The sequence below is a fragment of the Drosophila innubila genome (assembly GCF_004354385.1).
Source record: "Drosophila innubila isolate TH190305 chromosome 2L unlocalized genomic scaffold, UK_Dinn_1.0 4_B_2L, whole genome shotgun sequence".
Taxonomy (NCBI): Eukaryota; Metazoa; Arthropoda; class Insecta; order Diptera; family Drosophilidae; genus Drosophila; species Drosophila innubila.
In genome coordinates this window covers 7,816,056-7,832,259 of record NW_022995372.1, presented here as the reverse complement: position 1 = coordinate 7,832,259, position 16,204 = coordinate 7,816,056, and the positions used below count along the sequence as shown (strand labels likewise).

At 36.0% G+C, this 16,204-nt stretch overlaps 1 protein-coding gene and 2 long non-coding RNA genes across 3 annotated transcripts; all 3 read left to right on the top strand.

Annotated features, from left to right (window-relative positions):
• Nucleotides 1-5,029: 5,029 nt before the first annotated feature.
• LOC117780737 (male-specific sperm protein Mst84Dd-like) lies at nt 5,030-5,468 on the top strand. Its single transcript, XM_034617378.1, has one exon. It carries the CDS (start codon nt 5,137-5,139, stop codon nt 5,428-5,430), a length of 294 nt encoding a protein of 97 aa, XP_034473269.1. The 5' UTR covers nt 5,030-5,136; the 3' UTR covers nt 5,431-5,468.
• A 3,213-nt stretch (nt 5,469-8,681) lies between these two features.
• On the top strand, nt 8,682-9,216 carry LOC117780738. The gene is made up of 2 exons (XR_004617112.1): nt 8,682-8,791; nt 8,850-9,216. It is a non-coding gene; the product is annotated as an uncharacterized LOC117780738 (long non-coding RNA).
• A 404-nt stretch (nt 9,217-9,620) lies between these two features.
• LOC117780739 lies at nt 9,621-10,135 on the top strand. The gene is made up of 2 exons (XR_004617113.1): nt 9,621-9,659; nt 9,719-10,135. It is a non-coding gene; the product is annotated as an uncharacterized LOC117780739 (long non-coding RNA).
• The last annotated feature ends 6,069 nt before the right edge of the window (nt 10,136-16,204 follow it).

Below are 16,204 nucleotides of genomic sequence, written 5' to 3'. Positions count from 1 at the left end.
AGTGATTATAGATTTTCCTTGGGTAATTCGTTCATTAAATGAACTAAAGTTTTTGGAACTGAAATACGTTGTTTTTTTCAGAATAAATACAATGTATCTTACAGTCGGGTTCTCTTGATTGTAGTATTGCTACTGGTTTTTTGTGTCTTTGGGGATGGAATTGTTAATGTTGCCAATCATCACCTCAACGCGAGTTATCTGAGGATGTGCTTTATTTCTCCTGCCACATCCTCTACTCATCCTTTCTCCAGCCTTTCTCTGAATTCCCCGCGATGACGTTGCGAATTTCATTACACTTGACTCGTTATGCATTGTTGCAGTCAATTGGCGCTGCCGTCCATGTCGAGAGGTCTGGTTGATGAGCCAGTGATAGGGCAGACAGCCAAGTGGTCCGAATGGGTTGTGGTGCCAATGAAAAGGCTTGCAACGTGTCTGCCGCACTCACTTGCAAGTTGCAACAGCGAACAGCCGGTTTCAGTGTCAGGGCTGCTTTGGGCGTTCAGGTGTGCGTGGTTTAATTAATGAAAATTATAAGCCTTTCATAGTTAGTTCTCCGGATTGTGTGGCTAATTTAGGCCTAATGACATTTGAACAGCTTATTTATTGACTTAACGAGTAAATCGCAGTTATTGTTGCTGCTGTTTGCATTAAAGCATCAATTGCAGACAAGACTGACTCCAACTTGTCAAACATATCATGTGTCTATGCAAATAACAAACAAGCGACAAGCAAATACTCTGCTAATATATTTAAGTAATGGACTTTAATGCGACTACAATAAATCTAAGAAAGTAAATTACTTGCAGCAACTTTCTTTTGTTGAACTCGAGAAGTACAGAAAGTTTGTCGAAACTCACATACTCTTGTGTAGTGTATTAACAATGGAAAGAGTTGGCAAGAAGATAGGACACATTCGCAGCATTAAACTTGAGTAACGTGTCCAGATCGAGGGAAAGATCTCAACGAGGCAACCAGACAACGAGCAGGTGTTTCAACTTATTCATTAAAACAAAAGGAAACAGGCAGACAGACAGACAGACAGACAGACAGACAGACAGACAGACAGACAGACAGACAGACAGACAGACAGACAGACAGACAGGCAACAGGGACAGACAAGAATGAAAACTGGCCGTAAGGGAGCCAAGGCAGTCAGTCAGAACTTTTGCAGCCGGTGCTCTTGCCACTGGTTAAGATTGTGGTCGGCACGCAATTGCGGCAATTTCAACTTGAATGCGCTCTCTCCACACTTCAGATGTGGCAAGGCGCTTAGTTGATGCAACTTAAAGATGCCACAGCCACAGTCACAGTCACAGCTATAGTCACGACAAGCAGGCTTTTGCCTTAGCTGACATCCGCCACAGTCCATCCTGGCAAGAGTTGAGTGCGCCAAGTGCCAGCGTCAATTGAAACCGAATCCGGTTTTTGAATGTGCGTTAACTTTCCATGCCCGGTAGCGCTGATTGCCAAGACAGTAAAGACTCAGGGACAGACCAATTCATTCAACGGCAACAGCAACAGCAGTTGCCTCAGTTTCAGTCTCAGTTTCATTCTTAGCATTGGCTTCAGGTTCTTGTACTTCTTTGTCTGCTCCTCTTTCCTGCTTGTAGTTGCCTTGTTTTGCATAACAGATTTAACTCGTCTCTGGAGGCGATTCCAGTTCGATTTATCAAGCGCAAAGTTATGATCTCTTAAGTGCGCAGCATTTAGTGTTCCAGTTTGACGTCATCTTCAATTGGTCGTAATAAATTTTTCCCATGACAACTCTAATTATGGACAAGTTTTAATCGCTGGTCTGTTGCCAGTTTCAACTCTGATTAATCGAAGTGGTCTGGGATTGTAGTAAACTGTGATTACAGTACATAATAGTTTATAATTTTTATTTCTCAGCTAAAAGTTATCAAATTTTGTTATAACTAAGTGACAAACACTTCATTGTTAATATCTTTGGTGTTTGAAAATTAAAATTCTATTTAAAATTAACAACAAAATAATAAAGTGTTACTGCGGCTTTTGCTTAAGAGAAATACAATTGTTTTTATAGTCACACTTCAGATTGTATCTACACATAACGTGAGATACATAATTAATTTGCTTAGCATTTTTTGGCGACACATAATTGCTGGCAAATTAACATTATTTATATGAAGATTGAACCATTGAACGACCATTAAACTGGTGCCAAAAAGCACTTGTAAACCATACTTAGAACATAAATATAAATTGTAGCTTACTGAAAAGCAACCAAAATGTTTTGGTTTTGTATGCCGCCTGCATAGAACCTTAAATAAAACCAAAAAATTATGAAGCCCAAGCAAAAAAAAAAGATAGTTTCTAGTTACTACGAGTAAGAGTATAGAACGGAAGTTGGCCAGCGCAGAGAGGAACCCACAGCAGATCCACAACTCTTCGAAACGTAGTTCGAGTTCAAAAAGAGGCCATAAATATTGTTCATTTGTAAATAAATGGCTAAAAAATTGAAAAGAAATAGGAAAACAAAAATGGAAATAGAAAACGCGTAGTGTACAGCATATAAAACATTGTCCAGTTGCCCATGTTCATTTTCAGCATGAGTTCGAGTATGAGTATGAGTTCGAGTACCCATACTGGTACTTGCGGCTCTGTTGTTTCCTAGGCAAACATGGGCCGTTCCGTGAGGAGGTTGTTGTGTTTGTTTTATTATAGTATCATCTTCCGGTCACTTTGTCATTTCTCCACAACATATTTCAAACAGTTACGACGAGACAAGTGGCCGCTGCTCGTGTCCAGACCGGGGCTTATTGGGGGACCAAGCACTTACACTAAGGAACAGCTATCAGCTACAAGACACTAGCAAGAGCTCGAATTATTAAAAATAGAAAGAAACTTGCTTTCCAAGAGACCAACTAACGGAAGTGCTATAGACAAAGCCGATTGGTTTCTTATTTGTATTTCTTTATAGTATTTTGGCGCGAGTCAAAGAGTTTATTTTCTGTTGACTTCAAGTGTACTTAAAGAAATTACTCTATTAAGAAAGTAGTAAAAATATATGTATCTCTTACTATTAATTTGAAAATTAATAATTTCTTTTTGATTACATTTGTTTTGACAAATATAACGATAACAGTAATAATTAATTATTAAGTTTTAAAATTTCACAACCACTTTTTCTAATTTCAGATAAAATTCATTTAAATTATGATTTCTTAATAAGCATATAAATTCAGCCATATTGAACTAAACTGATTCTTAATGCAATGTCTTGTGTAGATTTTTGCTTAAAAATTCGCAGTGACTAAATAAAATAAATCTTTTAATTTTATTTCTCCTAAAAAATGTTTATTACTCTTGTTACATTATCTATGTCTTTGTTTTATCTTTTGAATTTATTTGATTATCTGTATGAAAAACATTGGAATTTTTGAATATGTTGTTATTATGTTGTCATAAATTAAAATTCAATATTATACTTTTTAACAAAGCTAGAATCTTTATATTAAATTGGACAAAATATAAGAACTAAACCTGTTACACTAATCATCTGTCAAAATTGAAAAAAATAAAGTTGTTCTCTTCATTTATAAATTTTGACTGAAATATATAATGTTTGCTTGTGAATAATAATTATATTTACATTTACATTTTTATTTAAGCAAAAACGGGTATTTTTGCATTTTCAATTTTAGAATATCAATATCTCGCAGTGCAGTGTGTGTGGACTTGTTTAGAGCGCTTTAAGCACAAAGCGGCATAGCAGGTCACAATTGCCACACCAGCCACACACCACTTAAATACACACACACACACACACACACACACACACACACATCTAGACATAGAATGAAGTAAGCCGAGAACGCAACGTGCCACACAGAGAGGCACACGCTGCCCAGTGGTCTCCACTTAAAAGCAGAAGTAAGAGCAGCGTGGCAAGGGGGGGGGTAGGGAGTAAATGGGGCAGACGCCTACAATAACCCTAGACCCCGCAACCATAGGAACCGCAACGCGCTGTGTCGCATCACGCTTTGAATATGAATTACACAGAAAGTGCACACGACTTTGACGCGTTGCATCAAAAGCAGCAGCGGTGGCAGCAGTAATTTCAGTAGTAAAAGCAGCGCTGCCTCTGGGCGCTATTCATGCGGCTCCAAGAGAGGAAACTGGTGGGTGGAGGCGGAGGTGGAGATGGGTCAGGGGAAGTAGCTGGTCTGGTCAACATTTGATGTTAATAGTTCAGCCGATGCGTGGCGTTGGCATCGATGATGAAGATTCTGAGACTCGATGCGTTTTGAACTTTGAAATGATGACATTAGCATGCAACAAGGTACATCTTGTGGTTGTTGTTGTTTGAAGTCAAAATGAAGACATTGGACAGCTTATTTCCGCACTGCATATGGAGCATCATGATGATTGTGATCATTATGATTGCCATTATCGTTGGCATTGTCAACTTTGTACGTTGATTGATTGATTAATTGACAAAGGAATTGCCGTTATTTTCCCAATTATGTTGCAAGTGAAGAATTTACATATCTAATACTTACACTTATACTCATAGTCATATTAATTCCAGCAAACATTCATTCAACTGAACGTATATAGTTAATTGTGTTAGTTATGCAAATGTTGCACTTCCGCTCAGACAACGGCCAAACATGCCACAATGCAGCTTAATTATTCATTAATTTCAACTTATATTTACAGCATGTTGTTATTGTTGTTGTTGTGGGGTATTGTTGTTGTAGTCTCGTATTGTGTTGTTGCCATTTTTGGAGCATTTATTGCTGACCAGTAACTCCCCCGACGGGGCGTGGCTTTGCACATCTGCAGGCTTTTGTCACCATAAATGAAGTGTTGCCCGATTATGAAATAATTATGCACATTGTGCAATGGGTTCCCGAGCTTATAAAGCCATTCGCATTGGGTCAATGTGTCTGCAGCTATGTCCATTTAAATGCTGCCTCAATTGAGTTTATTTGCTTTCATTAAAGCAACCTTTGACAGAGCCCATGACAGTCTCAAATCTCCATAATCAAAATACGTTCATTCACTTACATCTGGGCCTACACAACACAACAAAAATAGAACTAACCTGCTTTACAATCTCAACAAAATTCTTTAACTTCTAATAGAAGATAAATTGTAAAATTCTTCAAGATGCCTTGCGTCTTTAATCCTGGCTATATTGGACCCAATCCGCCTTGCTGTGATCCGGATTGCACTGATGAGAATAATTGCAATAATCCCGAGTGTGGACCATGTCCAGGACCTAATGCACCTTGTGGCGGCTGTGCACCTCCTATCGATGCGGGAAAGGCATGTGCTGTGACTGTCGCACCTGTAGAATTGTCTCAAGAAGCTCCTAAAGAAGAGCCTAAAGATTGTGAAGCTTGTAGCAATAAAGCTAGCGTCATAGCTCCTTCCACTCCAACAAATCAATCAGCACAATAGCAATTTAAATTAAATTATTAAAGCCCTTTTAACCAAAATTATTTTAGTTTACTAAAAGTTTTCCGCAGTCTTGAAATGTTCTATATATATCAAGCTAACGATCGATCAAGCAGTCATCGTTTAAACTTTCAAGGGATTTCATATGTAATGCCGAAATAAATCTCTTCATTCTTTGCATGTAGCTGAACAAACATTTTGCTTTTTTGTAGCCAAATGTAAGAATTATTGACATTTTTGATTAATGATAGGGATAGTTTCATAATTAAATATTAGTTCCATGCTGTTTTCAATAGTTTCCAAAATGCGCGCTTCTCGATGCACTGGCGATTGTTTAAATCCATTTTATGTTGGACCGTATCCGGAGAGATCCTGTGGCAGTTGTCCTTATGGAATATATTCCGGGTTTATACCATGCGGTTGGACGTACAAATGTGATGAGCATAAAAATAATCAAACTGATTTTAATTCAAATATTAATAATTCAAGGAAACCCGAAACCAAAGTCTTGAGTGAAACTGAAAGTAAAATCGAGAGCAAAACTGAAAGCCAAGCTGAAAGTAAGATTAACAGCAAATCGGACATAAAAAAAAGTTTACATAGAACCGCCAGAAAATATTAACAGCGATATATACATAAATGTAAAACCAAAAAAGCAAATAGTGTTCAATACAAAATTTAATTTGTGAATAAATTTTCATTATTTTTTCTGACTTATAGTTACGACTCGTTTTCATCCATTATGATAGATTTAGTAGATACACGAATTTGTTAAAGATTCATATTTAATTTATTTATTTATTATTTTACTCCTTTGCCAAAGATGCTTAAGTTAGTTTAAATCATGTAGGCTGTGTTACAGATCTTCTATTTATTTTTAAAAACTTTTAATTGAACACAAAATTATCAAAATTTTAAGCTTTTTGCTGACGCGAAGACTTTTCAGGAGTAGGCCTTATACAAAATTAAAGTCCAACAGCGATGGACGCTGCACACAGCACAGTGGGAATGCTGGGTAAATTGGCATTAGTGCTCATAATGTCACACACCACTTCTCAGGTTGTGATCAAGGCCTCGATGCCAGTATGTCAATTGGTTGGAAAAGCTACTGAAGCTCTGGGAAAAATGACGCCATCAGATTGTCTGCACTCAGTGCTCAAAAGCGATTCTATGCGGACTACTTGCTCCCTTGTGAAGAAAACAGGGCAGAGCATTTATAACTTTGTCGAAATCTTTGCCAGCTCGAATGTCAGTAGCATTCCTGAAATTGCACCCATGTATTTGCGATCTAACCGAAACTCCAGAAACCCCAACAATTATTATCGATAAGAGAGCAAAAAGTGGAGGATCTGTAAAATACATTTACTCACTGAGTTCATGTTCAATCCTGAGAAATGGTTGCACTTCTACAGTTATATTAGGACAAAGGTCGAGAGTCTCCATCGAACAGATTGAAATATCATTATAGACACACTTGTCGAATATCTATAAATTTAACCTGAGTGTCGTAGTAGGCTAAAGAAAGGTTCAAACTAATTTTTAGACTCGTTTCATATTAAGCTCACTTCATTCGAAAGTAACAGTTTGCGAGCACTGCATGGAATGAATTAATATCTATGCAAACTCCGGCTGTAAGAAAGTATATTCACATATATTATCAGCCCAATTACAAGTAAACCAAGTAAGTAATATAACAAATACTTGAGAATTATATGAAAGATCCATTTCTAATACTCACTACAGCTGGAATTGGTTTACAATTAGAGTCTTTGCTGTGAATCGAAGTTTTTAAAATGTATATTTGCCAATTTAATCCATTCTATATTGGTCCATGCCCTCCCGGCTGTCTGGTATTTACTGGGTGCGGTTCTTGTGCTCCTTGTGGGCCATGTCGACCATGCGGCGGTTGTTGTAGCAGTTCACCGTGCGGCTGGTGAAATAATCTGGTAAGCACTGTAAGCGTCCTGTTAAATGTGTTTTTAATACTATTCAATTTTTTATTATGCAGCTTCGCTTGGGTTACTTTTATATATAGTCTGGTTGCGCCTCTCGCTCTATGATTCTGTCTGTTCCAATCAAGTCTTCAAGTCATCAAATAAGTTTGTCTTTAAGATTCATCAAAGACTCTTTTTCTAAAGAGGGCTGACAATATATGTGATAATACTTCTGACCAGCCTTACACTGTTAAAATTCTCAATAAATCAATATGGCATTAACAAAATGGTCTTAAAAAATTAAAAAATTGTCACCATTCTTCAAATCGGTGCACTATATCTAGCTGCTATAGAAAAGATCTGTCGAAAATCTTACCTTTCTTGCTTTTCAGTGCGGAAAAGAAATTGATTTTAGAATTATGGTTTCTTGGGAAAACATTGTAGAATTGCCCATAGATTACGAATTGGGGTTTTCATTTATTATAAATGAAATCGATGCACCATAACATACTTTAGGATAGAGTGAGTTTAACTTTGTTTAATTTTCGAAAATGCTGTATCATAAATGGATGGTACGATATAAAAGCAATATTTAAAAAAAATCAAATAAAATCAAAAAATTACTTTTACTTTTACTTTTTGCTTTTTAAAACCATGTCAGCTGCTAAGATCGGCTAAAAAACACGGACTTACGGAATATTTAAGAATACCAAAATCGGTGAATATCCGTAACTTTTCTGGCGGACACGTTCTATTCTGTTCTGTTCAATGCATGAAGAAGGCAAGTTATTTTTTAGCAAATGTTAGAATGAGTTTTTTAGGTTGGATCTTTGGATTTATTTTTTTCATTTGTGCTATCCTAATTGCAGTGTTGGAAAGGTCAATTTTATTTTGCGATTAAAATTAATTCATTAAATTAAATTGTGATAATTGCGGTTAATTATACGAAAATTTTTTCAATTGCGAAATTTTTCTCTTCGTTTGAATACCACGCAGTGTTGGTTAGCAAAGGTTTTGTAATTTATTTATGCCACTACACCCGTAAATATAATTAATAGCATATATTGCGGTCCCGGACCACGGAAAAACCACATCACCTACAGTTTTTAAGATATTTTTCCTTAATTCTGGTGATAACGCTATCAATTGTAGTTATCAAACATTCCAATTTATTGCAATAGTAGTACAAGATTGATACCAATATCGATTTAAAAAGTAATAGCTTTAAAAAGAATTTCAATAGAGAGAAACAGCTTAGTAGGCTTTGAAAAAAATCAAGTTAAGCTAGCACTAGCAGCTTCGTCTACTGCTCATTCCCCAACTACCTTTTGGCTTATAAACAACTCATAAAATGAAATAAAATTCAAACAATAAAACATTTATACCTTCACATGTATCTTCAGTCCTAAATTTAAAAATCCGGCCAAGACGTAAGTACAATATTATTTGTATTAAAATGTTTATAACGTAATTTTCTTACTATCACAGCCAAACCTCAAAAGCAATAGAAAGGATAATTCCGTTGCAGCCCATTTAAAAACTTAATATGTATATAGTTTGCAAATTTGATCCATTCTACGTGGGACCCTGCCCACCCGGCGTCCTGGTTCCTGCCGGCGGATGCTGTGGCCCATGTGGACCATGTCGTCCTTGCGGCGGTGGTTGTTGCTCATCTTCGCCATGCGGCTGGTAACCAATTGACGTTCTTGGCTGAGCAACTCAGAAGATCATTCAATTTTTTATTTTGGACCGCAAGATGACAACTTTTACCAAATGACTCTTGCAGTTATCATAACGACTGAAGATATTTGTATGTGGCTTATGCCAAAATAATTAAAAAAGTGTATAATGTTAATACTTTGATTTTTATTCTATTATTTGTTATTGAGCTTCCATGGTCTGTTGCGATAGAGAATAGGGTATATTTAAAGATAAAAAACGATAGTATGAAGAAGAACCGAGCTAGCTGCTTATTATTTTCTCTTTGGGATAAACTTAGGTCTACTGAATAGTTCCGTAGACCTTGAGCAATTCTTGAGCAATTAGAAGCAATTTCATGTTCAAAGGTAATGCGAAGAATCTCGATTTCTCGATAACAGTTGCGAAATATAAACTTAGTAGGCTAAGATAAATGTAGTTATTGCTTTTATTTGCCTGAAATCACATTCTTTTCGAATAGTTTCGTTTGTAAACATCTCATAGAATGAAATAGAAATTTTAAATTTCCCCGCTGAGGAAAATACATATATTCACACATTTCTTCAGCCTAAAAAAATTGTATTATAGAACCTCCAGAAAGTGAGTATGTAATACATGTGAACACTTATTATTTATCGACGGAGATATTTTTTTTACAGATACAAATAGAATAAAATAACCAAAATAAAATGTTCTACGCTACAAAATTTGATCCATTTTATGTTGGAGCTTGTCCCCCTGGACCCATGATATTTCGACCATTTCGATCGGGCTGTTGGCCCCACGGTCGTCTTGTTCCTGCATGTAGTTCTCGTTGTAGTCCCTGTGGTTCTTGTTGTGCTCCCTGCGGGCCTTACGGAGGCGGTTGTTGCAGTACTTCGCCCTGTGGGTGGTAAGCTATTGACGAATACTATGGAGAGCCTTGATTCTCCGATCTGAGGGTTCGCCATGGTGCGATTAATCTGATTTTTAATATTGACACTCGCCAAAATCATGGTTGAAGATAAATGTGAATACAAATTTTTTTCTTTATAAATTTTTAATAAATTCAAGATGTGCAAATTGTGGAAAAAATATTCGAAAATTGTTTTTATATGCTTTGTCAGCTTAGAATTAGGTTGGCTTAACTTTTTCATTTTTCTTTTGCAGTCAAATTAATGCATTTTAGAGATATGAGAAAACATAGTAGACTCTGATAATATTGTTACGATTTTACCTTGAACGGTTTTTCATAATTTTAGTAGCTCATTCCTTTCGAATGTTTTCGTCTGTAAACAACTCGTAAAATGAAAATTAAAATAGAATAATCCAAGCTGAGGAGAAATATATTCACGTATTTCTTCAGCCTCAAAACAATAGCCCTGAGTGAGTATATCTATTATAATTTCTACCGATTATTAACTTATATTAATTACAGCATAGTAGAACAAATACAATAAACAGGAAGATATTTATTTTAGAATGTTTTACGCAACGAAATTCAATCCATTCTATGTTGGACCCTGCCCGCCTGGGCCAATGTTGTTTAGGCCATTTCGCAAAGGCAGTTATCCGCATCCTCCTCTTGTTTCTGCATGTAGTTCTCGTTGTTCTCCTTATTGTGGTCCCCGAGGTGGACCTTCCTGTGCTCCCTGTGGTTCTTGCTGTGGTTCCTGTGGACCTTGCGGCGGCGGCTGTTGTACTTCTGCATGTTGTGGCTGGTAAAATTACTAAGGTAATTCGGAAATTTACTTTATCTCAGGATGATTTAATAAGGCCTATTTTGCAGTCACGAAAGTGAAATTTGCAGCAAATCTGGCTGAAGATGCGTGTGAATATTGCCTCTGATTATTCTATTGTATTTATAAATTTTCTATTTTAAATTGTATAACAAAGTCTTTCATTTTGGTGATGGCCAAGTTAGCATAGATGCTGCATGGCCTAGCGCTAGTTGCCACTTATTTTATGTTGTCCTAGGTAAGGAAATGGCCCAAACAGCTGTTCGGTTGTGACTCTCAGTACGCAGACGCGTCTCAAACCGATACTAGAGTTTTGGGTGGGGGAAAACATCGAATATGGAGCATTGTGTCAGGTCAAAGTCTGTCTGTGTATGTGTGTGTGAGTGTGAGTGTGGCATCCACCTGCCTGATGCATGATGCTCTTCTGGGACTTGGCGAGCTATATTTTGTTTTGACTTAGCGGGATTTATGACACTCACACCTTTAATCTGTGGGCGTGTGTGTGTGTGTGTGTGTGTGTGTGTGTGTGTCCTTTAAGGATAAAGTCTGTGCGTGTGTTCGCGACATTTCCTTTGCGTTGAAGTTTGTGTCGGTCTGTGTGTATGTTAGTCATTGTCTGTGTAGGATATTTCACTCTCATTTTGTCATTCGCGCGCGGAATTTATTGCGGCAGGTCGGAATTTTCATTGCTTTTGCGTGCCTTCTCCAACTTCATTTCCCTCCATAAATCCAGTTGATAGTTAAAGTTTTTAGAAATAGTTTATATATATATATTTTAAACAGATTTACCACGACATTTTTAATACTAGCATTAGTCGAAGTAGTGTTGCCCGTTAAAAGATATATCTTATTCGATTAAATTAAATTTTGAGATAATAAGTCAGAATTTTTTTTATTATATATTATTAATGAAATTATCATTTGGTAAAGTTATGCTATATAATGAAACTAAAATCGTATAGATATAAAAATATTTGTACTTGAAATAAAACTCCCAAGAAATTTAGTAATTTTTAAAATTTAGTTAACTCGCAGCTTCGTGCAACAAATTAAAAATAAAATTATATAATTGTAGAACAGTATAACAAAGACACTTTATTATATCATTAAAGTTTGAATAAGAGTCAGAATGCTTTCTAAACTTGAAATAAAAAACCTTGCATAAAAACTATTAAAATAATATTTACAATGGCAGTAATGATCATCTGCCATTTGCCGACTTAAAAACATAGAATGCACGAGCTTAACTTCGGCTCAAAGTTGTGTGCTAACATGTTGCACAGAAAGCGTAGACCTTGCAACATGTTCGAGCTTGTACGTTGCTGTGTCGAGGACCATTCTTAACTTTAATTCATCCAATCAAATTCAGTATTCGTCTTTCATTCACACTGTGCGGACGTCATTCGTTTCTGTCGTTCGGTTCAGGTTTTGAGTCGCGTCTTTGTTCAGTTGAGCGGGATTTTTAAAACGAGCCTAAATATAGGCAGAAAGGGAATCGTAAATGAAAATACTCGCCTTTAAATAATTGTGATTATTTGCGAATAGTTGGTGTCGACGATTGTTGTTGTTGTGTGTGCTTCAGCGGCTTCTGAACCCTATTAAGTTGGGAAGACAACAACTCATTTGAATATTTACCCAACCAACTAGATTACATTTTCTGTGGGTGTGCGTGTGTGTGTGCTAACCATGATTTACAGCAGCCTGCCAAAGGAGGCAAAAATATAAACTGACATTTTTCGTAATATTCGATTTGCATGCCGTTGCACATAAGGTGAGTGTGAATCAACGAAAGAATTCTAATAAAAATTGTTGCATTTTAAAATATTTAAATTGAATTTTCAACAGTCTAATACTTAATCGTTTAAGCTGTGGCCAACGTGTGTAATTTCTCATTACCATTTGTGATTTGTTCAAGTACTTATCAACTGACAGGTGTCATCATCTTACACCTGCCCCAGTGTCTCAATTAACCGCAGAATCAATAAACCTATGAAACTTGCTCATGTATCGCATAACAGAGCTTCCGCTTTTTAAGAGGCTTCCTTCGATAAACAGTCGTCAATTACAATGTACATAAGCCGCAAGTAACTGATACCCTATTCGTTGTGATTAGTTTAACTGTTCAATTGCATAGAAAATACGTAAATCGATTTCTCTGATTCATTTCCTAAAACACTCATATTTTTCGATGTCTGTTATAATAAATTAGTGTCTTGAAATTGGGTACATAAAGATCGCGACATTAGGCACAATTTATTGGTTTTGGACTAGCGCGCTTAGTAAAATTTGTGGCCAATAAATTGCTTAAAGAATTTTAAAATGAAGTACTTCTAAAGTATTGACTGAACAACAGGTTGGCTATAAAATAATAAAAATGTGACTTTCATGGGGTGGCGACGCAACTGCTTGCCTCGAATAAAACATTGAATTACTTGCATTATTATATGGTTAAACTTTTACTTCGCAGCTGTTGTGCAAATTGTGAATTAAAATTTGAAGGGTAAACTTGAGAAACTCATTCGTCAGCTCAGGTGAACTGGGGTTAACACGATGATAGAGCCCTTTCGGTTGGTCAATCGTCAAAAAAAGGGTGTCAAGGAACTCTTTCGCCACCTGTGCGAGACCAGTTGTACTTATAATATTTGGTTACTTGTAGTTTTGCGAATATTAAAATAACCATAACCATTGTTTTTGCCTGAGTTCCAATTGGTGTTCGTTCTTGCGGCATCATTACCATCAGCACAAACATCAACGTTCTCATTATCATTTTCATTGCCACCGCTTTTGCATAATTTTTAATATAAACTCCCATTTTCATGCGCATAATCCGCAGCCTTGATGACAACTAAATGGGAAGCCAGAAACGGAAAAAATAGAAACATGCCATAGAAAACAGAACTCAAAGTGAGAAAAGGTGTCGACAAGCACACTCAAACTCACACTCACTGACACTCACTCACACTCCCGAAGTGCCAAAGGTTCTGGGTTTGTATTAAATGTTTTAAAAATGAAGCGCTGAAAAGTTTGGCGCCTGTATTACGCATACGCCACGTTTGTCCGCCTTGGCACTCGAGCAGGGATTATGTCTTGGGCTCATATAGTTAATGACATGCAGCTGCTGTTTTACTTGCGGGCTTTGGACCGGCTGTCGTCCCCGACTCTCTCTCTCTCTCTCTCCATCAAATGTGAGTGTAAATTTCACTTGACAAACTTATGAATTTTAAGGTGATTTTCATGTCGACAGGGTTAAGTTGAAGTTCATGAAAATAAGAGTTTGATGACGCGTCGCTTGGGTTCTGGAGAAGGGTTTTGTGGCTCATCATAAATCAAATCAATGTTGACTGCACCATGACACATACTGTGGGCTCGTAATCAAAATCATTTTGTGGTTTTCAACATTTGTTCTCAACGGCTCTTTTGAAGTAATTAATCATTAAAAGTAATTGGTTTTATGTTTTGATTTGACAGTTGAAAAATTGCAGCTGTGACAATTCAATTCATACCGTTTTCATTTCCTGCATTCATTTTCATTTCCCCCATATTCAGATTGCTTGATATTTTTTCTATATTCATATTCTTCGTATAACGACAATATGGAAAATTAAATGAACATTTTTTTTGACAATCATAAAAATTGTGAATTTAAATTAAATATAAATAAATGCAGGTAATCCCCTTGAAACAATATTGCATTGCAAATATAGAGCGTAGAAATTTTTATGGGCTTTCGGCAAATTCATCAGTTGGATCTTTTGCTGGGTTTTAATGTATATATATTTAAATATTACAAAGATAATTAAATTATAGATATTTAAATTATATTCAGTTTATTTTTTATCATTGCTAATAAGCTACAATTTTAAAAGTGGTGCGCCTTTCTCAATCAGTTTTAATCCCAATCACTTTTATTAAAAATGTAATTCAAAAGAGAGGGGGATAGCATCATATTAAAATTTGAAATTTATGACTTCAACAAAAAGAAGAATGCGGCGGTTTATTTTTTAACTTTTCAAAAATATCGTCAGTATTAAGAGAAACCCTTGACAGAGACAGAGACAGAGAGAGTGAGAGTGGACCATAAAGGAACTTTACAAAATGTTGACAATAAAAAATTATTAAAAAAGCGTTAAAGTCTTTTACATGAATTATGCCACAGTGGCAGTCATAAACTTGACTTTGAGTTTATTTTGCTTACACAAACACGAAAATGGGCAATTCGACATAAAGATGGAAATGCTACCGATCTGAGACTCTGTCTCAGTGCCACTTCAAAGGGAATAAAACGAGGCTTACTTAAAAAAATAGCAAAAATATACAAAAAGAACCGAACACACAAAAATAACAAACAAATCCGCAGAAGAGACGAGCGAAACGAGTGAAGTTCTTTTTTGTACTCGAATCCCATGGAGTGCGCCACTTTGTTGGATTGTGCTGCGCGGGGCGTCTCCCCTCCCCCCGCTTATCTCAATAATAAAATTGATGTTATATTTTTCTGGGATAAACTTTTTATTTGTAAATGCGTAAGAGTATTTTTCGGTTTGGTTTGTTTTCCGTTTTTATTGAAGTATTTTGCTAGCTAATTAAATGCCATTTTGTCTGTCATGAAAGTAATATTTATGCCCATTTTAATCAAACTCACATCCAACTTCTTCTTCTTTTTACGCAATTCCTCCATCTCATTTTTGTTTATTTTAACATTAAGTGAGCTTACATTTGATTAGCAGCGTGTGTTTATTTTCATATCAATGTGCTGAAAGCGCTTTTAGGCAGCCATTTGGCTTAGCTGCAAATGTTGTGTTGCCTTGTCCTTAATTTTGCTTCAATGGCAAAAATATATTTATATATAAAGTTCGAATGCGCTAAGTCGAAAGACTTGATTAAGAAATACCCTGTCTTGGCTTTACAAATAACATCAGTTCGAGGTAAGTCTTAAAGACATATCAAGTCTGCGTTTATTCCCTGGGTTCTTTCTAGACTCGATTCATATTTTAAACAGTTTATTCTTTAATGATATGAGTATACCCTTTAGATCGTTCTCTGACAGGATATAAAAAAGTGCGTATGGGTCGCATTTTATTTTCTTTTTTATGAGTGCGCTCATTACAGCTGTTGTTGCCTTTTGCCTTTCATGTGGCCAGCTGAATTAAAATAAATAAATATATGTATATGGACATATATCGTATCTTCGTATATGAATTACGCAGCGCACAAAGACTGGCATTGCAAAGTTCATTTGAAAAAATTAAAAACAGCGCACAGTTTTCTTTTAATTAAGTATGTACGAGTTTTACACATTAATAAATTGATTCTTAATTAAAAGCATGTTGAAAGGTTTTCATCAAAAGTGTGGGCTGCAAATTCACTACATTTAACGACAATTAAAAATGGAATAAAAGAGAAAAAGGGAAAAGCAATTTACCTTTATAA

What these genes read in the sequence shown, in the direction of transcription:
- LOC117780737 (XM_034617378.1), top strand. Translation starts at nt 5,137, where the DNA reads ATGCCTTGCGTCTTTAATCCTGGCTATATTGGACCCAATCCGCCTTGC.